Source organism: Hemiscyllium ocellatum, chromosome 37 (assembly GCF_020745735.1).
Source record: "Hemiscyllium ocellatum isolate sHemOce1 chromosome 37, sHemOce1.pat.X.cur, whole genome shotgun sequence".
NCBI lineage: Eukaryota > Metazoa > Chordata > Chondrichthyes > Orectolobiformes > Hemiscylliidae > Hemiscyllium > Hemiscyllium ocellatum.
In genome coordinates this window covers 9,488,038-9,515,010 of record NC_083437.1, presented here as the reverse complement: position 1 = coordinate 9,515,010, position 26,973 = coordinate 9,488,038, and the positions used below count along the sequence as shown (strand labels likewise).

General features: G+C 42.7%; 1 protein-coding gene across 1 annotated transcript in view; it reads right to left on the bottom strand.

The window, feature by feature from the left end:
- The window catches only part of nphp4 (nephronophthisis 4), a 402,509-nt gene extending 376,198 nt beyond the window's left edge, over positions 1-26,311 (bottom strand). Inside the window, exons 1-2 of the mRNA XM_060851914.1 lie at positions 26,006-26,311; positions 6,520-6,672 (exon numbers count right to left, since the gene is read on the bottom strand). Of these exons, the coding sequence (XP_060707897.1) occupies positions 6,520-6,672; positions 26,006-26,311 (459 nt within the window). The remainder of the gene's footprint in view (positions 1-6,519; positions 6,673-26,005) is intronic.
- Between the last annotated feature and the right edge of the window lie 662 nt (positions 26,312-26,973).

Genomic DNA, 26,973 nt, shown 5'->3' with positions numbered 1-26,973 from the left:
AACAGGGACAGGAATGGCTATTGCAGGTTCCAGGGTTTAAATGTTTTAGTCGGGTCAGAGGTGGGGGTAAAAGAGGGGAGGTGTGGCATTGCTTGTCAAGGATAGTATTACAGCGGTGGAAAGGACGATGGAGGAAGACTTGCCATCTGAGGTAGTTTGGGCTGAGCTTAGAAATAGGAAAGGTGAGGTCACCCTGTTAGGAGTTTTCTACAGGCCTCCTAATAGTTCGAGAGACATAGAGGAAAGTATTGCAAGGATGATTCAGGAGAAGAGTGAAAGTAGTAGGGTGGTTGTTGGGGGGGACTTTAACTTCCCAGATATCGACTGGGAAAGCTATAGCTCGAGTTCGTTAGATGGGTCGGTGTTTGTCCAATGTGTGCAGGAGGGTTTCCTGACACAATATGTAGACAGGCCAACAAGAGGTGAGGCTATACTGGATTTAGTTCTAGGTAATGAACCAAGCCAGGTGTTAGACTTGGAGGTAGGTGAGCACTTCGGGGACAGTGACCACAACTCGGTGACTTTTACTCTAGTGATGGAGAGGGATAAGTGTGCACTGCAGGGCAGGAGTTATAGCTGGGGGCAGGGAAATTATGATGCGGTGAGGCATGACTTAGGATGAGTGGATTAGAAAAATAGGCTTCAAGGGAAGGACACAAATGATATGTGGAGCTTGTTCAAGGAGCAGCTTTTGGGTGTCCTTGATAAGTATGTACCAGTCAGGCACGGACGAAAGGGTCTAGTGAGGGAGCCGTGGTTTAATAAGGAATTGGAATCCCTTGTAAAAGGGAAGAGGGCGGCCTATGTAAAGATGAGGCGTGAAGGTTCAGTTGGGGCGATTGAGAGTTATAAGGTAGCCAGGAAGGATCTAAAAAGAGAGATAAGAGCAGCGAGAAGGGGACATGTAAAGTCCTTGGTTGGTAGGATTAGGGAAAACCCAAAAGCTTTCTTTAGGTATGTCAGGAATAAAAGGATGACTCGGGTAGGTATCGGTCCAGTCAAGGATAGTAGTGGGAAGTTGTGCGTGGCAGTGGAGGAGATTGGAGAGACACTAAATCAATACTTTTCGTCAGTATTCACTCAGGAACAGGACACTATTGCTGATGTGAATATTGAGTCACAAGTGATAAGAATGGATGGCTTTGAGGTATGTAGGGAAGAGGTCCGGGGAATACTGGAAAGGGTGAAAATACATAAGTCCCCTGGGCCTGATGGCATTTATCCTAGGATCCTCTGGGAAGCTAGGGAGGAGATAGCGGAGCCATTGGCCTTGATTTTTATGTCGTCGTTGTCTACAGGAATAGTGCCAGAAGACTGAAGGATAGCGAATGTGGTCCCCTTGTTCAAGAAGGGGAGTAGGGACAGCCCTAGTAACTATAGGCCAGTGAGTCTCACTTCTGTTGTGGGCAAAGTCTTAGAGAGAATTGTAAGGGATAGGATTTATGAACATCTGGATAGGAATAATGTGATCAAGGATAGTCAGCATGGTTTTGTGAAGGGCAGGTCGTGCCTCACAAACCTTATTGAGTTCTTTGAGAAGGTGACCAAGGAAGTGGACGAGGGTAAAGCAGTAGATGTGGTGTATATATCGATTTTAGCAAGGCGTTCGATAAGGTACCCCATGGTAGGCTACTGCAAAAATTACAGAGGTATGGCATTGAGGGTGCATTAGAGGTTTGGATTAGGAATTGGCTGGCTGGAAGGAGACAGAGGGTAGTAGTTGATGGCAAAGGTTCATCTTGGAGTGCAGTTACTAGCGGTGTTCCACAAGGATCTGTTTTGGGACCATTGCTGTTCGTCATTTTCATAAATGACCTGGAGGAGGGGCTTGAAGGCTGGGTGAGCAAGTTTGCGGATGATACGAAAGTCGGTGAAGTTGTGGACAGCAAAGAAGGATGTGGCAGGTTACAGCGGGATATAGATAAGTTGCAGAGCTGGGCAGAAAGGTGGCAAATGGAGTTCAATGTAGCTAAGTGTGAAGTCATTCACTTTGGTAGGAGTAACAAGAAGATGGATTACTGGGCTAATGGTAGGCCACTTGGTAGTGTGGATGAGCAGAGGGATCTTGGTGTCCATGTACACAGATCTCTGAAAGTTGCCACCTAGGTAAATAGTGCTGTGAAGAAGGCATATGGCGTACTGGCTTTTATTGGGAGAGGAATTGAGTTCCAGAGTCCTGAGGTCCTGTAGCAGTTGTATAAGACTCTGATACAGCACATCTGGAGTATTGTGTGCAGTTTTGGTCGCCATACTATAGGAAGGATGTGGAGGCACTGGAACGGGTGCAGAGGAGGTTTACCAGGATGTTGCCTGGCATGGTAGGAAGATCGTATGAGGAAAGGCTGAGGCACTTGGGGCTGTTCTTATTGGAGAAAAGAAGGTTTAGGGGAGATTTGATAGAGCTGCACAAGATGATTAGGGGTTTAGATAGGGTTGACAGTGAGAACCTTTTTCCGCGCATGGAGTCAGCTGTTACTCGGGGACACAGCTTTAAATTAAGGGGAGGTTGGTATAGGACAGATGTTAGGGGTAGATTCTTTACTCAGCGAGTTGTGAGTTCATGGAATGCCCTGCCAGTATCAGTGGTGGACTCTCCCTCTTTATGGTCATTCAAGCGGGCATTGGATAAGCATATGGAGCTTATTGGGCTAGTGTAGGTTAGGTGGGCTTCGGTCAGCGCAACATCGAGGGCCGAAGGGCCTGTACTGCGCTGTATTTTTCTATGTTCTATGTTCTATAAAGTTATCGAAGATTCCATCCAAGTGAGAATGACATTTTGGGGGAAACTTCATAACAGGACACTTGTGACCGTGAGCCTTTCAGTTTACATTATGGCATATTTTCACCCACAAAGGATGGTGGACTTGCAATAAGCAAATCATTTCCAAATGGGATATCATGAAACAATGGCAAAGGCTGAAGAGGCCAATAGCTGAGATGTATGAAGCTACCAAATGTCATTGTAGGATGCTGCTTTCGACAATGGTGTCTGCTGCCAGCCACTGAGGCCATGTGGTGCACACCATCCCACATGAGGCACTAATAATTCAGTCCAATAGATGATATCCCCAGGGCCTTTATGTCATGCTTCCAAGCATCCCTGAAGTGGATCTTCGATTGCAAATGCTCCCTTTAATCTGTGCAGCCTTTCCACTCTGAGGGCCCATGAATGCTGATTGGCACGCCAATGCCATTCCTAGCACTGACTTCCAGTTTCAGAAGTCAATGCCAAGCACGGACCCCTGACATTTGTGCAGAAGAAAACAATAAAAGACAGAACAAAGCTGGTCACCTGATTTTGGCTACCTCACTATACCAAAACTCCTCAGGTATGCAACTGAATTCCATCCTGCAGACATGCTTGCACCAAAGAAACTACTTTTGTTTAATGAATAGCATCAAATGCAGAACTCGGCCTTTGGGAGGATTTCCACATTCATGCATTTGAGATTTTTCCCTGCCATGATATACCCATAATATACCATTGACAGTGAAAATGGAAATAGCTGAGTTTCTTTTCTACATAGATGCAAGTCATCCATCTGTCACGACATACGGTGAGATGCTGTTTATTCTGCCAGGATTCTCAGTCAACGTGATCCCAATAGTTAGCCTGATTTAATTCCATGCACTTTTCATGGATCAGCCAAAGATGATAGCTGCTTTTCTTGTGCATGTATCAAGTTCTGTACCACGAGACAGATTATCTATCACTCTAACCCAAAGTAGCAGAATTTGCTAACTACTTCCAGAAAGGTATTATTTCACTGTTTAACTACTTAAGTCACTCGGTAAAAAAAATCACTACATTCTAGCCATCAGGTTTTCTGGTGACAAAACCTGGTAAAAAGTCAGCAGAAATGATGGGGTGCATCAATGACACAATGAAACAACACACAAAATGAATAAAGGAGATAAAGTAGTGGCATTAATGATAACGCACTAAAATCAATACAAGACACAATAGAGCATCTGACAAGACATAAAGCAAGAACAAGTGTGATTGCACTGTAATTAAACAAACTTCGCAGTATGACTTGTCTTCTCCTTTCCAGTGTCTCATGTCACCTCTGATCTATTGCCATGATTTCATCTGTCGCTGAGCTTTTGTTCTTTGCACCATTGACTTTTCTCTGGGCTGAAAGCAAGTGCCTAATGCTGTTTCTGTACTCAACTTTCTGGCACAGTGCTGCAAGTATTTAATGCAAACCAAGCCACATTAGCAATAGATTATGGACTGTGTGTGTGAATTTGCTCTAAAGCACACCTTGGCCACAGATAGTACAGCACAGTGGCTCAGTGGTTAGCACTGCTACCTCACAGCACCAGGGACCCGGGTTCGATTCCAGTCTCGGGCAACTGTCTGTGTGGAGTTTGCACATTCTCCCTGTGTCTGCACGAGTTTCCTCTAGGTGCTCTGGTTTCCTCCCACAGTCCAAAGATATGCAGGTTAGGTGAATTGGTGATGCTAAATTGTCCATTGTGTTCAGGGATATGTAGGTTAGGTGCATTAGTCATGGGAAATTAGATTAGATTACTTACAGTGTGGAAACAGGCCCTTCAGCCCAAGTCCACACCGACCCGCCGAAGCGCAACCCACCCATACCCCTACATTTACCCCTTACCTAACACTACGGGCAATTTAGCATGGCCAATTCACCTGACCCGCACATCTTTGGATTGTGGGAGGAAACCGGAGCACCCGGAGGAAACCCACGCTGACACGGGGAGAACGTGCAAACTCCACACAGTCAGTCGCCTGAGTCGGGAATTGAACCCGGGTCTCAGGCGCTGTGAGGCAGCAGTGCTAAATATAGAGTAATAGGGTAAGGGGAATGGGTCTGGTTGGGATACTCTTTGGAGGTCAGTGCAGACTTGTTGGGCTAAATGACCTGTTTCCACACTGTAGAGATTCTATGTGTACAATATAACTACCAGTATGCTGACATATCATTTACCTTAGTGTATACAGTGTCAATCAAGAGTATTAAATCCAGTAGCATCTGTTCTGATGCCCAATTAAGGTCAGTAAAGAAATTCAATCTGAAATTTTCCTGTCTGTTACAGTCAATTCAAATCTATGGTATATTTATATCTAATCATTTGGAGAACCCTTGGAGGTTTCACAGGTACTCCAACTTTCATTTGTTGCAGATATCATGATATTTACTGTGTAGAATAAGAGGGTAGGCCGCAATACAACAGCAATAAGTAATGGACTTCTTTTCTGGAACACTGATCAAGGCATAAGTATAGCTTAACCTTAGCAACCGTCAAATGCACAATGTGAATTAGTCTGTCAACTTGTTTTGAGGATATTTGACTGAGTGGTTCTTTGCCTGCACAAGCCACCTGGTTGGCCATAGTTTGTTTTGTAGTACTAGGCTTTTATTATAGGTCTGGCTCTATAGCTAGATGATGACTCTGGTTTAAATAAAAGATCATAAGTATGCTTTGTATCAGTAGGTCACAAAACATTGGGAGAAAATCAGGGTTAACATTTCAGGTCAGTGATCTTTCATCAATTCTAAGAAAAGGTGATTAACTTGAATCAGTATGTTGGTTTCTCTATTAAAAGATATTGCCTGACTTGCTAAGTATTTCCAACATTTGGTTTTTATTCAGATTATCAGCAATACTTTGCGTTTGCACATCTGGTATCTAATTTGCAAGTGATTCATTTGTACAATTTCACCTTGACTGCCAAATAGTATCATAGAGAGAATCACAGGGTCCTCCAGCATGGAGACTGGCCCTTTAGTCTAAACTGATCCATGCCAACCAAAACATCCATCCACTCTAACCCTATTTCCCTCCACTTTGCCCATATTCTTCTAAACAGTGGGGCAGATTCAAACAAATCCTTGAAGGAATCTTCCACAAATGACAATGTTTATTAGGTTATAGGTTAATAATAGGTTATTAGCTCAAAGACTTTGCTAAAGTAAGTTAGAAACAAAAAGAGATGGAGCAGTGAGTTGTTGCTTCTCAGACAGGTCTCAAGTTCTCTCTGACTGAGTTCAAAAATGCAATCATCTTAATCCACTCACGAACTGGGCTTTTCTCTTTCTCTGAAAGTTCTTCAGAGTGCACGAGTCCATCAAAGCAAGCTACTCCTTGAAGGTACGTCATTGTTACCAGTGTAAACAATGTCTTTTCCTGAGCAAAATGTCCTTTATTTAAAGATTCAGGACATAACTATTTGGATCTTCTTAAAAAATATTATTTAGATCACATTCCTCATGACATAACACTCTGGGTTAAGGGAGACTGGGAGCTGAGAAGGTCTCATTGCCTGAAAAGAAACTCATTCTTCAAACTGATACTCTTGCCTAGAAATAAAAACATTTATTTCTGTAAACTGCCCAACATTTGATCCAAACTTGGCTGCGTCCAGACAGTGCACATGCTTAGGTGGATTGAAAGTACACCATCAACTTACCTTCAATAAGTCAGAGCAGACACAATGTCAACCATACAGCAAGCCCAGAGAATGATATCCACCGAATGTTTTCTTACCTGATTGAAGAACACTTTGGCTGGCTGGCCATGGGTGTGCATTATGGGCTGTGGAGAACTCTTCCAGGTTCTGCCAAAAAAATGGGAATATGTGGTATCGAAGAGGGTAAGTCGGAGCTGGCATTGGACATTCGCCACTCCCTCCAACAAACTCTGCAAGAGAAAAGAGGGATTAAGGTAATTATTATTGAACATATAAATACATCAAAAGTTCACATTAAGATTGGCAGGCAATGACAGCATCGTGATTGTATCACTGGGCTGATAGGGTCAGGGTTCTGGCCTTGACCCTAACTGGCTGTGAATAGCCCAACAATTTGCTTTGTTCAAGGACACTTGAGGATGGAGCAATCCATGTGATGCCCATATCCCATGAATTTTAAAGAAGTTAATTCCCAATTCAGCAGATTTAAATTGATATCAAATTATGATACAAAAGTAGAAATAATGCCACCACAGCAAACCTTAAGATGTAAGAATAGAAGTAGGCCATTTAGCCCATTGAATCTGTTCTCTCATTCAGTGAGATCACGCATGATCTGATAATCCTCAAATCCACTTTCCTGCCGTTTCCCCCATTACTCGAGATTGCCTTTCTCATTAAAAATCTGCCTCAGTCTCAAATGCCAAGGAAAGCAAATTCAGTATTTTTATACATAAACTGTAATAAGAAAAAGAGCTAACCCAAGTAACTGATGCAAATACAGTTCACTAACATCTCCTGAAAAGGAAAATTGTCATCATTTCTCTTTCTTCATTCTTCCACACCATGTGGGTCTTACAGGCAAGGTCAACTTTTGTCAACCAACCTCAAATGTCCTTGAACTAAAAGGGTTGCTAAGGCAGTTCAAAATAAACCACATGACTTTGCATCTGAAGTCACATGCAGGCCAGACAAGGGTGAAGATGACAGATTTTCTTCCTTACAGTACATTAGTGAACCAGTTGAGTTTTTACAACAATCAGTGATAGTTGGTAATGGTAACCATGTCAAGACTGGGTTTTATATTCCAAATTAATTAACAGTATTTAGATTCCACTTGTTGTGGTCGTGGGATTTGAACCCATGCCGCAAGAACATTAAATTAACCTTCTGGATTGATGTACAGGACATCGGTGAGGCCAATTTTAGAATACTGCATTCAATTCCGGTCTCCTTGTTATAGGGAACATGTTGTTAAACTTGAAAGGTTTCAGAAAAGATTTACAAGGATGCTGCCAAGGTTGCAGGATTTGAGATGGAGGGAAAGGCTGAATAGGCTGGGGCTATTTTCCCTGGAGTGTCGGAGGCTGAGGGGTGACCTTACAGAGGTTTATAAGATCACATAGGGCATGGAAAAGCTGAATAAACAAGGTATTTTTACAACGGTACAGAGTCTAAAACTAGAGGGCATAGGTTTAAGGTGAGAGGGAAAAGTTTAAAAGGGACCTAAAGGGCCACTTTTCCACACAGACAGTGGTGCATGTATGGAACGAGTTGCCAGAGGAAGTGGTGGAAGAAAGTACAATTACAGCATTTAAAAGGCATCTGGATGGCTTTACGAATAGGAACAGTTTAGATGGATAAGGGCTAAATGCTGCCAAATGGGAGAAGATTAACCAGGGTATTTGGTCAGCATTGATGAATTGGACTACAGGGTCTGGTTCCGTGCTGTCCAACTCTCTGACTCAATTCGTCTGGTAGTATTACCATACCGTTACCTTTTCCCTTCAAAAATAATGATTCATCCGCATGTCCAGTCTGGTACATATCAGACTCCAGACCCACAGCAATGTGGTTGATTCTTACCTGGCCTTCGTAGCCCAGCAATTTGCTTGGTTCAAGGACATTTAAGGATGGAGCAATCCATGTGATGCCCATATCCCATGAATTTCAAAGAAGTTGATTCCCAGTTCAGCAGATTTAAACCGATATCAAAATATGACACAAAAGCAGAAATAATGTTCAAAAGAGTGCACCAGATTTAAGCAATTCAAAGTATGTGAGAATAAACCTGTTAATCAGTAATTAATTTCACTTGCCTTGTTTGTCAAACAAGCTGCAAATTCATTGAACAAATGTTCCAGTATCATTTCACTCATGTAGCAATTAAATAACCTAATTAAATTTCTGCATCAACAGACTGACATTGCCTTTTGTTACATTCCTTCACATAGATCTGGGGGAAGCCAAAGAAAGAAAGAAAGAGGAGAGAAAAAAAAACCCAATCGATCCAACAAGCAGGAAACAAATTGACATGTCTTGCATAACTCCAATTGGCCAGTTTAACTGCACTGACAGATGAAGAGAAGCAACAATTGGCTTATTATTGGGACCTAAATCTGCCAAATTTTGACAAAAGTAAAATAATGCATATTTTAGATTGCCACATTTATTTAAACACGACTTTTAAATGTCAGCACCAAATGACACAAACTTAAATCTGGTTCAGAAAATTCCTGCGTGTTTAAGGCAAGTATTTTAATGCTTTCCTACGTGATTTGTGATTAATGACCAGTTTTATAGATGAGAGCGGACCCTCGGCCATTTGACAGCTATCCCTCTGGCTTAATAATATTCCTGCAGTTTTCATCCAACATATCTGCAGAGTTTACTAAAATTGGCAAATAGTGCTGATGAAGCATTGTCAGTGTGCGTCACATCCATTTGTTGCTGATAACATAGTGTTTGAACAAGCAGGTGAAGAACATCACTTCAACCACAGCAAGAGTGCAGGGATGTATTGTCATTGAGTGGTGCTGGAAAAGCACATCAGGTCAGGCAGCATCCGAGGAGCTGGAAAATCGACGTTTCGGGCAAAATTGCTGTGCTTTTCCAGCACCATTCTAATCTTCATTCTGATCTCCAGCATCTGCAGTCCTCACTTTCGTCTTGTATTGTCATCTTGCTGATTGAGAAGCATGGGAGCTGCAAACTTCAACTGCTCAATGCAAATCTGAGCCTGGGAATTTGTTACAATAGTGGTAAAAATGCACTATCAAGTTTCAACTTCCACCATCAGATGACTATTCTGTAGACTTTTCATGGGTTACAGGGTTTTTTTTTAAAAAAGGACAAATAAAATGGCTGCTTTAATCATCACAGTTTGAGGTAGGTTCAGGAGACTCATTAGAAAATTAGAATTAGAAAAATGGTCTATACTAAAAATACCATTTTATGGAAGGACTTTGAAACTAGTCAAGTTTAGCTTCAATAAATTCATATCTCCTACCATAATGCACACTTATATGATAACTCGCTGCAATTAAAAAAAACGCCGGCGCGGCCACACTTGGAATATTGTGTACAGTTCTGGTCCCCATATTTTGGGAAGGATGTGGAAGCAGTGGAAAAGGTGCAGAGGAGATTTACCAGGATGTTGCCTGGTCTGGAGGGAAGGTCTTATGAGGAAAGGCTGAGAGACTTGAACCTGTTCTCATTGGCAAGAAGGCTAAGAGGGGATTTGATAGAGACATACAAGATGAACAGAGGATTAGATAGGGTAGACGGTAAAAGTCTTTTTCCGAGGATGATGACGTCAGTGTGTACGAGGGGGCATAACTTCAAATTGAGGAGTGATAGATTTAAGTCAGATGTCAGAGGCAGTTTCTTTATGCAGAGAGTGATAGGGGCGTGGAATGCCCTGCCTGCTAATGTAGTCAACTCAGCCACATTAGGGAGATTTAAACAATCCTTAGATAAGCACACGGATGATTTTGGGATAGTGTAGGGGGAAGAGCTGAGAATAGTTCACAGGCCGGTGCAACATTGAAGGCCGAAGGGCCTGTTCTGCGCTGTATTGTTCTATGTTCTATAACTCCACATGCTGGGAGACGAAAGGCTTGCCTCAGCTTGGACAATGGAGTCAAACATGGAATATATAAATCAAATGTACTTCAGTCACTGCTTTTGTGAGGAGCAGAGCAGAGAGAAGGAATGATGGACTCAGAGCAGCAGAACCTGGAAGGCTTTGTTATTCTCCTTGTTCGTAGTTCCTCTTCAACATCATTTTGGAAGCTAACAGCAGTGAAAGCGCTGTCTAAAGATTTCAATACTGCTGTATCTACAAGTCACCCATTAAACAACTGTGGATCTCACGTTAAAAGGTGCACATTTTAAGGATTGCAAAGATGTTTAAACTTTATTTTTCCAGTCTGTACCAGGCAATCTCTCCTTTTTTAAAATACATTACCTTTGTATTAATGTGTCTGATGTCATGTTTTGTTAGGAGTTGCAGATGGAGTTTAATTTCAATAAACATGAGGTGCTGCATTTTGGAAAGACAAATCAGGACAGGGCTTATACACTTCATGCTCAGGTCCTGGGGAGTGTTGCTGAACAAAGACACCTTGGAGTGAAGGTTCACTTTTTCTTGAAAGTGGAGTTGCAGGTAGATAGGATAGTGAAGGCAGCGTTTGGCGTGTTTCGTTTATTTGTCAAGGCTTTGAGCATAGGAGTAGGGAGCTCATGTTGCAGCTCAATGGGTCATTGGTGAGACCACTTTTGGAATAGGGCGTGCAATTCCGGTCTCCCTCCTATAGGAAGTATGTCCAAACATCGATTCTCCTGCTCCTCGGATGCTGCCTGACCTACTGTGCTTTTCCAGCACCACACATTTTGACTCTGATCTCCAGAATCTGCAGTCCTCACTTTCTCCTTTTGTGATTCATGTATAAGGACACTCAAACCCCCCAAGTTCTGCAATCTCTATCCACTTAGATAAAACTTTGCTTTTATATTCTTCCGACCGAAGTGGACAACCTGACATTTTCCCACATTGTAGTCCATCGGCTAATTTTTTTGTTCACTCAAATATTAAATAGAACAGCAGGCCTTAGGAGCTAAATGGCCTACTCAGGCCGAATTCATATGTTGCATGTTTACTTAAGCTAGCAACTTTTTTTTTGCAAACTCTTAATCCTCATAACTTGGCTTTCCTGCTGTTGGTTACATATTGTCTATCCCTTCATCCCAGTCGGCAACACAGACCACGACTAGTTCAGACCTAGCATTAATCACTGTAGCATTCGATATTGTAAGTTTGATGACCTGAAAATGACCCATTTATCCTGATTCTGTTTCTTGGTGGATTGGCAAATGAACATGTGAATATAACCCTCAACATGATCAGCTCTTGGAGAGTAACCGTTTTTGTGGCACCACATTGAATGCCTTTTGAAAATCTAAACACACAACATCTCTAGATATCCTTTATCGACCGTGCTTGTTACACCCTCAAAGAATTCAAAGAAAAAAAATCTGTCAAATCAAATATCCCTCTTACAAAAGCATATGGACTATTCCTGATTGTCTTACCATGTTCTCAGTGTCCCACTATTACCTTCTTAAAACTAAAAGCATTTTCTCAATGGTAGATCTGAGACAAACTGACCTTTGATATCCTGCTTTCTTCCTTCTGCCTTTCTTGAATTAAAGTGTTTCATTTGCAGTTTTCCAAACGGCTGAGTAATTTTCACAATCAAGGGGAGATTTAGAACATTTCATCGAATGGATCTGCCATCTCTGCAGCCATTTTCATGAAGGTCATAAGAAGCAGGTCACCAGGTGCAGAGACTTGTCATCCACTAATCCCAGTCGCTTACCTGGTACTTGTGCTCTGATGATTATAATGGTCTTAAATGCCTCCCTTCCTTTTGCCAATGGTTTTTCGAGCATTTTCGGAAAGCGTTTGGAATCTTCTGTTGTGAAGACCGATGCGGAACATTTGCTCAAGTTTTGCACCATTTTCTTGTTTTCCAACTACTAACTCTCCACTTTCACCCTCTAATGTACCAACATTTATTTCAGTTACTGTTTCCTTGCCATGTTCTTGCAGAAGATTTTACTGTCTATTTTTCTTACTGTCACTTCAACTTATCCCTTTTTATTTAATTATCTGTTGCCAGTTTAAAAAAAATTCCCAACCTACCAGGCCACTTGTAATGAAGTGTATCGCCGTGGAAAACACAATACTGAAATTCAACAGTATTTTGTTAAATGTTGCCTGGTTCATTAACAGAAATAATTCAAAATTCACAAATGTTTCAAATGTAAATGGTACAAGCTAATGATTTTGTGGAGGTTACTTTCTTTGTTTGTAAACTGAAGTACTGAACCTAATATCACCAAGACTGATCAAAGATCCTTCTGTACAGTAGAGATATTAAGTACAGAGGAATCCAGAAACTCCAACCTATTTCTAAGTCTGGTGTAGTGGTAATATCACTGAAGTAATAACACAGATTCCAAGTTTCAGTGACACAGATTGAAATGCCACCACGGCTGGAATCTAAATTTAATTACTAAATATGGAAGTCAAGGAGAGCATGAAACTTGTATTGATTGTTGTAAACCTCCATCCTACCCAGAAATATAGTTGTCTCTGAACTACCCTCTGAAAGGCCCAAACAAGCCACCCAGTTCAAACGCAATTAGGAATGGGTCTGGTCAGTGGCTACACCTCCTCCTTTTACACCCAACCTCCTACAAAAACACCATGCCTTATTCCCATTTCCTCCACCTCCACCGCACCTGTTCCCAGGATGACCAATTCCACCTGAGAAAATCCCAGTCGGCCTCCTTCTTCCAAGATTGAAATTTCCTTCCCACATGGTCGGCGATACCCTCCAGCGCATCTCCTCCATTTCCCACACCTCCATCCTCGAATCCCATCTCTCCATATACATCGCATCATCCTCTGCCACCACAAATGTACCCCACCAGAAGATAGTTCCATCCCCAGCATGCCGAAGAGACCATTCCCTCATCAAATCCACATCCATCACCAGACCACACCCCATTTCCCAACACCGCAGGAAATTTAAAAACTGTGCCTACACCTCCCCCCTCACCTCCATCAAAGGCCCAAAGGAGCCTTCCACATCCAACAGAAATTTACCTGGACCTCCACCAATGTCATCTACGGTCTCCGTTGCACCCGATGTGGTCTCCTCTACATTGGGAAGCCAACTTGCAGATCATTTCAAAGAACATCTCTGGGACACCCACACCAACCAAACCCACTGCCCTGTGGCTGAACATTTCAACTCCCCCTCCCACTCCACCAAGGACAAGCAGGTCCTGGGCCCTCTCCATCACCAAACCCTAACCACCCAACCTGGAAGAATGACACCTCATATTCCGCCTTAGGACTCTGCAACCACATGAGATCAATGTGGATACCACTAGTTTCCTCATTTTCCAACATTATCCCAATCTCAAGCCTCCAGTTTGGCACCACCCTCTTGACCTGTCCATCATCTTTCCCATCTATCCGCTTCAACTCCCTCTCTGACCTATCACCTTCTCCCCCACCTTTGTCTACCTATCGCATTCCCAGCTACCTTCCCCCCAGTCCCACCCCACTCCCATTTATCACTCAACCACTGGCCCACAGCCTCATTCCTGATGAAGGGCTTATGCCTGAAACATCAATTCTCCTGCTCCTTGAATGTTTCCTGACCTGCTGTGCTTTTCCAGCACCACTGTCTCAACCCTCATTCCATGAAAGAATTAAAACATTTATGTGTCAGGTGTCAAATCACAAGGGCATTGTTGTTGTACTTTGGTTTCTATATAAAATTACAAACTTTCTTTTTCCGAACTTCACCACATACAGAGGAACCACGATTATCTGGCATCCAATTTTCCAAATTTTGGATTACCAGACAAGATCGCAAGGTCCCAATGTTTGGCTAAACAGTTTTATCCAAACATTTGACTATCCAAACAAAATACTTCCCCCGCCTGTGTCTTTCAGACAATCAAAGTTCCTCTGTACTAAGAAAAATGGCAATGCGTTGGAATCCTAGTCAGTGCAAGTCAACTTGTAATAAAATAACATGCAAGATGTTCTGCCACCATCTGCTGGTAGAAAACAGCACTGCATGAATATTTCCAATCAGCTCACAGAAATTTTCACAGCAGATACTGCAACTCAGCATATCCATCGGGCGCTACCTGAAATCATTCCAGAAGCATTACAAATTTATTGCATTGTTTTTATCATGTTCAAAATGGGTCTGGGTGGGTTACTCTTCGGAGGGACGATGTGGACTGGTTGGGCTGAAGGGCCTGTTTCCACGCTGTAGGGAATCTAATCTAATCAAAAGAGCATCATAAACGGTGAATTGTTTGACCAAAGAGTAAAAACCTTCATGAAAAATAATTTAGATTGCAATCAGGTGACAAGGAAAGTTATCCTACAGTATAAGTGTTATAAATGAACTTTGTTTTTCCAGTGTAGCATAAAAATTTTTTTTTAATTATCCTTATATGCATCCGCCTCCTCAGGGCTCAGTAGATTTCAGACTTTGCACACCACAAAGGCTGCCAGCAAAAAGAATATCCTCTGCAGGCAAGTGTCAAAAACCAGCAATGGTTTGGGAAATACCTCAGACTATTATTGTAAGTACACTTTGCCTTATAACAGTTCTTAAATTGTTCAGCCTCAAATGTTTACCCTATGAATTTGATTTTTATGTGTTGGTTCTTACTCAAGGTGAAAGGAAAGCTCTTCCAATTAGTTGATGACACAAAGACAAGGGGACACATGTTTATACACACGATCATGTTTCCAAATCCTAACCTTCTGACCACAATTTAAGCCAGCCTGCACATCTTAAAGGAGGAGTAGGTAGTGGCTCGAGTAGGTGGAGGAAGTGAAGCTGTCCTGATAAACAGCAAAGAATGGCACAACGGTGATAAGGAGTTCAATGACCACACTCAAGCAGTCAGTGTCAGCGAAAGCATCTTCACATGTCATATCCCACCAAATTCATCATGTGCCTCAGACAGTTCAGTTCTCCACAGCCCAATAGTGTCATCTCCAACAGGCTTGATCAACCAGGATTCATATTTCACATCACGCACTTCACTCTATCTCATCCAATCACCCCGCCAAAAATCGCACCTAATCTCTCAGCTTGCCAGCAATACAACCATGACATTTACATCAGCCAAACACGATGCATTACGATTACCAGCAGCACTTTCTCTCTTGCAGGACAAGGTGGTGCACAACCCGAGGAGCTAGCCAAAGTAAATAGGTTAGCCTACATGTTGTAACCCCCATGGAAGAGACAGTTGTCGCTATTAATGGGATAATTTAAGTTGAGGAAATGGCCAGCAAAAGAACAGAAAAAAAGAAGGTTCCAAAGCAGGGTCACTGGACCAGAAACATTAATTCTGCTTTCTCTCCACAGATGCCGCCTTACCTGCTGAGTTTTTCCAGCAATTTATGATTTTGTTACTATTAGTACCAAATTAATATTACATGTTGATTAGTACCTGAATACTTCAACTGTAACATCAGCAATGTGATATTTGCCAAAACTCACCTCACAGTGCATGCATATCATGAATTACTCTTTGGAACACAGGGACACTCATAACACCCAAAAACAGGTGCTAACTAGGTCAACTTCTCACTCCAACTCTTTCCCACATGTATTTTACTAACTTTTTCAGAGGTTGGCTGACATAGCTAATGAAACAAACCATGGAATGTCTCTATTCCAGTCAGTGAGCCATTCAGTTTAAACACATGTAGTCAGTACAAGTGGCAGTGCTTCACATTGCAGTACATACAAAAGCATGAAGACAAACCTTGTGCCCCCAAAAGGAAAGTAGATCTAATCTGGGTCCCAAAGTACATCTGAGGCATAGAAAGCAAGTGTAACTATCAATTCGCTTTTGAACAAAGACTCATGGCAAAGGAGCCAACAAAAAAAAGGGAGGGGAGTCTGGATGTGGGGATGTGGGTGAACTCCAGTTTCCAAGGAGCAAATTGAACATAACATCGGTAATCCTATATGAATTTGCACATAAAGGTTTAATTTGCTGGTGACCCTACAGTTAAACCTGAAAGAATAACAGTACATACTTGTAAACATTAATGTCCAGAGTAAGCAAAGTTGCTTAACAGCAATTGAGATTTACTGGAGCATTACAAGTTTAAGTTTATAAATTTAGTATAGGTTTACAGTAGAATGGATAATGCCTAACTTTTTTTGCCACGATTTGGAGAGACCGGTGTTGGACTGGGGTTGTACACAGTTAAAAATCACACAATACCAGGTTGTAGTCCAACAGGTTTAATTGGAAGCACACTAGCTTTCAGAGCGACGCTCCTTCATCAGGTGATTGTAGTTCATATCACAGAATTCCCATTGTACAGATAGAGTCCGTTCGGCCCACTGAGTCTACAACAACCCTCCAAAGAACATCCCACCCCCAACCTCCTTTCCCTGCAGTCCTGCATTACCCATGGCTAATCCATCTAGCCTACACATTCTTGAACACAATGGGCAATTTAGCATGGCCAATCTACCTAACCTGTACATCTTTGGATTGTGGGAGGAAACCAGAGCATCGGGGGAAACCCACACAGACACAGGGAGAATGTGCAAACTCCACTTGATAGTCACCCGAAGCTGAACTTGAATCCGTTCCCGGGTGCTGTGAGGCAGTAGTGCTAACCACCAAGCCCAGTGTGATAACAACAAGCATCACCAATTGCATTGCTATGGGAAGTCAGGTCATTGTGAACAGTCATGAACGCAGCCAAAGGAACCAAATTTCTTGCTGCTCTTAAACAGTAAACGTCTCCAAACAATCACAGGGAGAATATGCACCTCCATGTAAACTGTTGGCAGAGGGTGGAATCAAACTCTGGTCCCTGGTGCTGTTAGGCAGCAGCACTGACCACTCTTCGAACAAGCTTCAGGAATCTGAGATACATTTTAATTGCAGTTTTCTGAACATCATGCTTTATGCCTGTTGAAATACCATTAATGCTACTTTAGTAAATTGGTCATACATTATCTTGGCCGGAGGGTTAAGCTCTGCATGTAAATGTCAGCCTCGTGACAGGACTGAGTATGTCTGTGAGGTCACATGGTCAGATACCACACTAATCTCTGGAGTTACATATGAAGACAGGCCAATCCAGTGAGACACCAAATGGCAGTCAGCATTCTTCATCTTGTGAACTGGCAAACATTAAAACTTTCAAGAAATGGAGAAAGAAAATTCAATATGGGAACTTCTCCCCTGAAAGACTCTGAGAATGAGCAATGACATCAAATCATCTGAGGAATCTTATTCAGAATTCATGGAGCAGGCAGCCTCAAGAGTAAGTATCTGTGCTCACTAATGTGGAATTTGGCCAAACAAATATATTCTAAAATGTCCTTTAATTCAATATAAAATAGATTGTTCTGCCAAAGGGGTATAGAATCCCTGGTAAAGACCTCAGTTTGGACTTCAGACTCCCATGGAAATGAGTGAAGAAGGGCTAGAAAGTCAAATTGAAACCCATTGTGGTGTGGTGCTGCAACTTTTAGCACCTCTCACAAACTCATAACAGAGGAAAAGTTCCAGAGAAGCAGGGAGGAAAGATTTGGAACTGTTCCAGGAACTGGTCAATTCCATTCTGTCGGAAATGATTGGGAGCAGAAGCAAACTCGCCTGCAAAGAAAACAGTTTTATCAAAGCCAACTAATGGATTTAAAAGGAGTTGAATATAATAAGTTCTAGTTTTCTGGATTGTCAGCGCTATTGCAATCTTAGACATGGGGGCATTCATCAAGGTGATAACTGTACCTGTAAAACCTCAGAGTGAAACAATTGTTGAAGGATGCCAGAAGTTTCAACCTGCAGTGGTATAGGTGATGAACTTCTGCTGGAAAATAGGAGAGACCTGGAGACTGTCCCTTTCACATTACAGGTCAATCAGAAACATGGTCTGAAGAAGTTGAAGAAAATGACCTTTTTTTTAAAATTGATACAGCAGTTGACCATTAGTTGATACTTGAATTATGCTGATTTTCATTTGTTTGTTATGAGAAAAGTCTTCAAAAATGAAATCTTGTCCTTTGGGTTGGTTCCATTGGTACTTATAGGAAATTAATCTCTTCCAACAAGTTTAGGACTCCACAAAGGCCATTATTCAACATACTCTATCTCATCCATAACACAGAACAAAATAACTTTGTATCTTCCAAATGCTTGGAGCTCCATTAAACTGGGGAGTGACTTCAAAAATTCATATGGTTTTTGATCTGTCAAATAGGAAGTGTCTTTTTAAAATTTGTTACTTGTAACTACTATATTGGCAATATCATATCAAGTCTTTACAACATTAATGCAATAAAGCTCATGAAAGAATTGAGTCTGAAAAATGTTACAAGTCTCAAGCTTGACTATCATTACAAAGCACTTTAGAAACAAAGGAACTGAATACATCCAATACTGCATGTACCAGGACAAACACTCAGCGAAGTGCGAGAGAGCTAGGAAACATTTGTCTGAATTATATAATAAGTCAACATATAAGGCTACTGAAAATGTTGATAAACTGTTATGACAAATGCGAAGTGGCTCTTTGATCCTGTCAGTGCTATGACATTAAGGCGTATCTTCTGCTTTGAAATCTAGTCAACACTGCTGTAAGGACTTACATTAACTGTCTTCAAAGATTCTTCACATATGGTAAAAATTGGATTCAGTTGGAGGCTCATGACCTATATAAACACATCGATTTTGAATAGTTTGAGAGAAATAAAGGAAGATCTCAAGAATAAGAAAATCTGAAAGTTTGTACTTTGGCTTCAATTTTAAAATCACTTTGGCTGCAGTTGCTCTCCAGAAATCAGTGGGGCAATAAAACCGCAGGGGCAATCTTTCGCTTACAGCAGTTTCAAAGTGGATTGTGCTCAGTCCAGATCAGTTCATACTACAATTGGATTTTGCAAGACATTTATTTTTCTTTGAACTTTTTGTTTGCTCAGTGTTAACAAAGATCAGCGTACAGCAGAGCTGGGGATAAGAGAAGGGTATTTCAGCACAATTCAAAATGATTTCAAACTTGAGATCCTCCAAAAGCAAGTCGCAAATCAGAATTTTAAAATTTGAATCTCACAAATTTAAATAATGATGACTCCAGCGTGTATCCCACCACCTGTGTGAAACAGCCCCTTAGCCAGAGCACAACTGCACAAAGGAAAAGGCCACGCACAGCTCTCCATTGTCAATGCAGCAAATCAATCAAGCAGTTCCTGAAGCTTAAAAACCTGGATGATACCTGCTAATTAAGTTGCATGGTTTTACCCAAGTGGCACTTCAAGCACTGGCACTGGTCTCAGAATTCTGATTAAAAAGTGTCAACTTTTTAGGGTGACCTTTCCTGATCATTGAGTGTCAGAAACCCATTTGTATGTAAGTCAGGCGAGACAGAATTGCACCTGATGGAGATGTACTTCTTGGTCAATATTGACCCATACCCTTCTCAAGGTTAACACACAAGTCATTCCTACTTCATACAAGAAAGCAACTTTGTAACTGCTATCTCATCATGGATCACATCATCATTTCTTTGTAATCATTCCCAGATAAGAATTATCATTGAAAATCTGGAACACTCTTAGATAAATCATGTGAATGCCTCTATCACTGACTCAACTAGGAGTCCATGAAAGGAACCAAAACAGTAACTTTTACACAATGGAAAGAAAATTGGACAGCATCTGCCAATAGAGTTCAACACTGATGGCTTTGTCATTCTTTGTTGAAAGAGTTGCGCTGAAGACTCACCCAATATTGTGTCTTAGACTTCAACTTTGCTCGACTGGCAATCAGTGGAAGCAGACTGTGCATCATCAAACAATTCACCAACAAAGCAGATTACATTTTGGGCCACTGTTTCCTGGACTTCAGGCTAAGCACATAAGAGGAAGGAGGAAAATGAAGAAGTGGTAGATAATCAGAGATATGAGAAAATAGCTATTGAGAGGGGTTCAATAGAGGATCAGAAACAGTCTTTTTCAATATTATTGAAGTCAAAAGGAGGACACTCAGGTAAGTTCTTCTTCTTCTTGAGTTCTGAGCCCAAAAGCAAGCCTTTAACAATTAGCTGTCAAATTACAGCAAAGTGCCAAGGTTTTTTACACTACAGAGTAAAAAGTGAGGTCTGCAGATGCTGGAGATCAGAGCTGAAAATGTGTTGCTGGTTAAAGCACAGCAGGTTAGGCAGCATCCAAGGAATAGGAAATTCGACGTTTCGGGCCAGAGCCATTCATCAGGAATGAGGAGAGTGTGCCAGGCAGGCTAGGATAAAAGGTAGGGAAGAGGGACTTGGGGGAGGGGTGATGGAGATGTGATAGGTGGAAGGAGGTCAAGGTGAGGGTGATAGGCTGGAGTGGGGTGGGGGCGGAGAGATCAGAATGATGATTGCAGGTTAGGAGGGCGGTGCTGAGTTCGAGGCACCCGCATGGGCCCCAGCTATGCCTGTCTCTTTGTAGGATATTTGGAACAGTCCATCTTCCGCAACTACATTGGCACCACCCCCCACCTTTTCCTCCGCTACATCGATGACTGTATCGGCGCTGCCTCGTGCTCCCACGAGGAGGTTGAACAGTTCATCAACTTTACTAACACCTTCCATCCCGACCTCAAATTCACCTGGACTGTCTCAGACTCCTCCCTCCCCTTCCTAGACCTTTCCATTTCTATCTCGGGTGACCGATTCAACACAGACATCTACTATAAACCGACTGACTCCCACAGCTACCTGGACTACACCTCCTCCCACCCTGCCCCCTGTAAAAACGCCATCCCATATTCCCAATTCCTTCGTCTCCGCCGCATCTGCTCCCAGGAGGACCAATTCCAACACCGTACAGCCCAGATGGCCTCCTTATTCAAGGACCGCAGATTCCCCCCAGACGTGATCGACGATGCCCTCCACCGCATCTCCTCCACTTCCCGCTCCTCCGCCCTTGACCCCGCCCCTCCAACCGCCACCAAGACAGAACCCCACTGGTTCTCACCTACCACCCCACCAACCTCCGTATACAACATATCATCCGCCGTCATTTCCGCCACCTCCAAACGGACCCTACCACCAGGAATATATTTCCCTCCCCTCCCCTATCAGTGTTCCGCAAAGACCACTCCCTTCGTGACTCCCTCGTCAGCTCCACACCCCCCACCAACCCAACCTCCACTCCTGGCACCTTCCCCTGCAACCGCAGGAAATGTAAAACTTGCGCCCACACCTCCTCCCTTACTTCTCTCCAAGGCCCCAAGGGATCCTTCCATATCCGCCACAAATTCACCTGCACCTCCACACACATCATCTATTGCATCCGCTGCACCCGATGTGGCCTCCTCTATATTGGGGAGACGGGCCGCCTACTTGCGGAACGCTTCAGGGAACACCTCTGGGACGCCCGGACCAACCAACCCAACTACCCCGTGGCTCAACACTTTAACTCTCCCTCCCACTCCACCGAGGACATGCAGGTCCTTGGACTCCTCCATCGGCAGAACATAACACGACGGTTGGAGGAAGAGTGCCTCATCTTCCGCCTGGGAACCCTCCAACCACAAGGGTTGAACTCAGATTTCTCCAGTTTCCTCATTTCCCCTCCCCCCACCTTGTCTCAGTCGATTCCCTCGAACTCAGCACCGCCCTCCTAACCTGCAATCTTCTTCCTGACCTCTCCGCCCCCACCCCACTCCAGCCTATCACCCTCACCTTGACCTCCTTCCACCTATCGCATCTCCATCGCCCCTCCCCCAAGTCCCTCCTCCCTATCTTTTATCTTAGCCTGCCTGGCACACTCTCCTCATTCCTGATGAAGGGCTCTGGCCCGAAACGTCGAATTTCCTGTTCCTTGGATGCTGCCTGACCTGCTGCGCTTTAACCAGCAACACTACAGGGCAAACAAGCAGACAGGCCCCGAATCTGCATTAGCTGGTACAGGGATCAGATTCCCTACTATCAGTGTATTCTATCTGATCCACACACTAACCATCCAGCCAACTGAGCTAACTGTAATTACTGCACCATCAAAGCAATTGAAAATGTCATTGATACTGTTATTGAATAAATGAACATCATTCATACTCAGTTTGGCCGCCACAAGGACAACTCAGCTCAAAACCTCTTTGCAGCCCTGGTCCAAACAAAAGCAGAACAAATCAAACCTGGCCAATTGCTCATTCAAGTTTCTATCAATCATCATTGAAGCGATGGAAGGTACCATTACCAGTGGTGTCAAGCAACACATTCAACAATAACCTTCCCATCAAGCCTGAACTGAGCATCAATCAGGACTCGTTGGCTCCAGGCTTCACTGCAGCTTTGGTGTAAACAAGTTCGAGAGAGCTGAATTTCGGATGGGACGAGGTACAATTAACTGTCCTTGACATCAAGGCAACATTTGACACAATGTGGCATCAAGACGCTGCAGCATAACCAGAGTATAAAGGGTTATCATTTGGAACCTCCAAGGAATACAGTTGCAGTCATGAAGGCCAATCATCTGAGCCCTAGGACATTAATGCAAGAATTTCTCAGGATACAGTGTGAGCACCAAACATGTTCAGCTGCTTCATCATTGCCCTTCACTCAACACAGAACATAGAACTGTACAGCACAGGAACAGGCCCTTCAGCCCACAATGTTGTGCCAAACATGACGCCAAATTAAACTAATCTCTTCTGCCTGCCTTTGGTCCACATCCCTCCATTCATTCCATATTCACATTTATCTACAAGTCTCTTAAACACCCCTATCGTATCTGCCTCCACTACCACCCTGGCAGTGCATTCCACACTCCTACCACTATGTAAAAAACTTCCCCCTCACATATCCTTTTAACTTTCCCTCTCTGACCTTAAATGCATGCCCCCTAGTATTAGACATTTGAATTCTGAAGAAGATTCTGAACATCAAACCTTCTATGCATCTCACAATTTTTTAGATTTCTATCAAGTCTCCCCTCAGCCTCCACCTCTTCAGAGAAAACAGTCCAAGTTTTTTGAGTTTCTCTTTATAGTTCATACCCTCTAATCCAAGCAGTATCCTGGTAAATCTCTTCTGTACACTCTACAAAGCCTCCATAATCCCTCCTGTAATGTGGTGACCAGAACTGAACCCAATACAAAGTGTGGCCAAACCACAGTCTTATAAAACTGCAACATGACACCCTGATTCTTGTACTGAATTCCCCGACTAATAAAGGCAAGCATGCCATATGCTTTCTTTACTACCCTCTCAACTTGTGTGGCCGCTTTCAGGAAGCTATGGACTTGAACTCCAAGATCCCTCTATTCTTCAATGCTGTTCAGACTCCTGCCATTAACTGCATACTTTTCCTTAACAATTGATCTTCCAAAGTGCAACACCTCACAATGACACGGATTAAACTCCACCTGCCATTTCTCCACCCATATCTGCAACTGATCTGTATCCTTTGAAAACCTTCTACACTATCCATAACACCAATTTTTGCATCATCTGCAAACGTACTAACCCACCCATCTAGATTTTCATCCAAGTAATTTATCACAAACAGCAGAAGTCCCTAAATGGATCCCTGCAAACACCACTAGTCATGGATCTCCAGCCTAAAAAACACTTTCACCACTATCCTCTACCTTCTATGGGCAAGTTTATTGTGACTCCACGCAGCCCAATCACCATGAATTCCATGCATCTTAATCTTCTGGATGAGCCAACTATGAGTGACCTTGTTGAAAGCCTTACTAAAATCCACTTGGACAGCATCCACTGGTCTATCCTCATCGATTACATGTGTCATCTCCACGAAAAATTCAATCAAATTCACTCCATTATCACATCTGAAGTGGAGATCTTCACTAACAATAGGCATTGTTCAGTACCACTCATAACTCCGCAAGTACTGAAGCAGCCCACATCCAAATGCAGCAAGTCTCCACAACATTCTGGGCTGATAAGTAACATTTGCATCATTTAAGTGCTGACACTGATTACCCCAAGGAACAGAGAATCTAACCATCTTCACCATGTTCAACGGCTTCACCATCAATGTCCAGGATTACCACTGACCAGAGAGTGAACTGAACCAGCCACACAAGCCTAGTGGCTACAAGAGCAAGTCAGAGGTTAGAGATTCTGCAACAACTAGCTCACCTGCTGATTCCCCTCTCTACCTCTGACAAGTCACAAGTCAAGAAGTATCAATTGCCTAGTGAAGTTTCAAATTCAAGACACTCAACACCATCCATTACATTCATTCTTAATGAAGGGCTCCAGCCCGAAATGTCGATTTTCCTGCTCCTCGGATGCTGCCTGACCTGCTGCGCTTTTCCAGCAATACACTCTCAACACCATCCATTACAAAGCAGTCTTCCCAACTGGTAACCATCTATCACCTTAAACATTCACTTCCCCTACCTGCAGTGCACAGTGGCAGTAACATAAACCAGTGACATATGAGCAGCAGTAACATGCCATGGCCCCTCTCAAACCTGTGACATCAACCAGCTATAAGATGACAGCAGACACATAGGAATATTTGCAAGTTCTCCATCAAATCACAGACCATCCTGACTTTGCTTGGAACTAACTTGTTTCCTATTCCTAGATTAAACTTTTGTAACTCCATCATCAACAGCACTGCAGATGTACTGCCACCACATAGTTGAAGAAGGTGGTTCAGCACCATCTTCTCAAGGGCAATTAGGGTTCAGAATCATAAATAAATGCTGACCTTTCCAGTAGCATTTATATCTGAAATATGAATAAAAGATATTCATATCACATGATGTCACTGGCCTGGTCAGTATTTATTACACATCCACAATTGTACTTGAGAGAATGATGGTCAGCCATCTTCTTGCACCACTGAAGTCCATATGATGAAAGTCAGAGCAATTTCACCTAACAGAGGGGCTTGGTTGACCATTTCAGAGGGCTATTAGGAATTTCAATTCCTCAGCAGCCATATTAGGATTTATACTCAAGTCGCCAAATGGTCAGTCCAAGCTTCAGGTGATTGTCCACTAAGGGAACAACTGTGCACACCATACCTATTCTGTGGATGCCATGGTGGCTCAGTGGTTAGCACTGCTGCCTCACAACGCCAGGGACCAGGTTCCATTCCAGCCTCAGGCGACTGTCTGTGTGGAGTTTGCACATTCTCCCCATGTCTGTATGGGTTTCCTCTCTCAGTCCAAAGATGTGCAGATTAGGTAAATTGGCCATACTAAATTGCCCAAAGTGTTCAAGGATGTGTGGGTTAGGTGCAATAGTCAGGGGTAAATGTAGAGTAATAGGGTACAGGAATGGGTCTAGGTGGGTTACTCTTTGGAGGGTCGGAGTGGACTAGTTGAGCCAAATGGCCTGTTTCCACACGGTGTGGGGTTGTTAAGAAATCTATAATTTCATTTTTTGGACATTATTTAAATCAAATTTATATTTCCTAGTTTGGACTTTGCAAGTCTCAACGCAGGTTCATCAATCTGATTGGTGAACACCACCACAGATCTCCAGTAGAGAGCAGTGTACTGGAGAAAATACCAAATTAGGAAAACAGCCCATTGAGAAATTCACAAAAACTCTGTGGGCAATTGGCAGCAAAGCGAATGACAAGCAACATTCCTTTAAGGCTCAATGTAATTATCTCCTAAGCAATTACTATCATAAAGAATTCGTAGCAAAGTTAAGTTACTCACCTGCATTTTGTTGTTGCACCATAAACCCAGTAGTTGGCTGAATACAATGCAATACGGTAATGACTGCTTGTTACGCCTCAGCATTTCATACCGAGGACTAGATGGTACAATGCACCCTCCCTCTAGCAACTTATAAAACTGTTTCAACCAGCGTTTTCGTGCTCCGTGCTGCTCCAACACTCCCAGTTGGTTATGCTGTATTTCATCGGGCAATTCTTCCTCAGAACTTCCTTCAGCAAATCCTGCATGATGAATGTACCGGTTCCTTGCAGAAGTGGACAAAGCTAGGAAGATAGCTCTATCCATTCGAACTCCAGGTCCTACTTTCTATTAAATCTTGAGCAATCCTTTCAGCTAGTTCGTAGTTTCTCTTATCCAACGGAGATCTCCACAACTAACAAGTCAGCAAGGCTTTCAATTGCACAGACAGATGCAGACAATTCTAGCCATTCGTGGAAATAATGTAGATACTAATAGCATAAATACTAGCAAGAAACTGAAATCATTTCAGAATACTTTTGGTTGGATAACAGTGAAATGAGAAATCCCAGTGTTGGGGATCAAATCGGATCTAACAAAGTAAAAGCAACACTGATATCTTGTGTTTTAAGAGTTCACCTTCAACCACTGGCCTGCACAGTATCAATGTTGCCTCAATTCAGGTTCCAGCTGAAATGGGCTGATTAGTGAAGTCAGAAGGTCACTATGACTCTGTTTTGTATTGTGCTCGGCAACCAATTTGCTCCTGTCTTATTTCATCCATCAATATTTCAATCTTCTGCAGTCACAGACCATTATACCAAAGGTAAAAATTAGCAATGCATTATTTTCCTCCAATTGAACTGCATTTCCATTTACAAGAATGTAGCAAGCTGGGATTGTGTGAAAAAACACAGAAGGTAGGCCAACTTGATTTGTCAAGCTCCCGCAGTTTGGCAAATATTCCAATAAGTCAATAAATGTGTTTC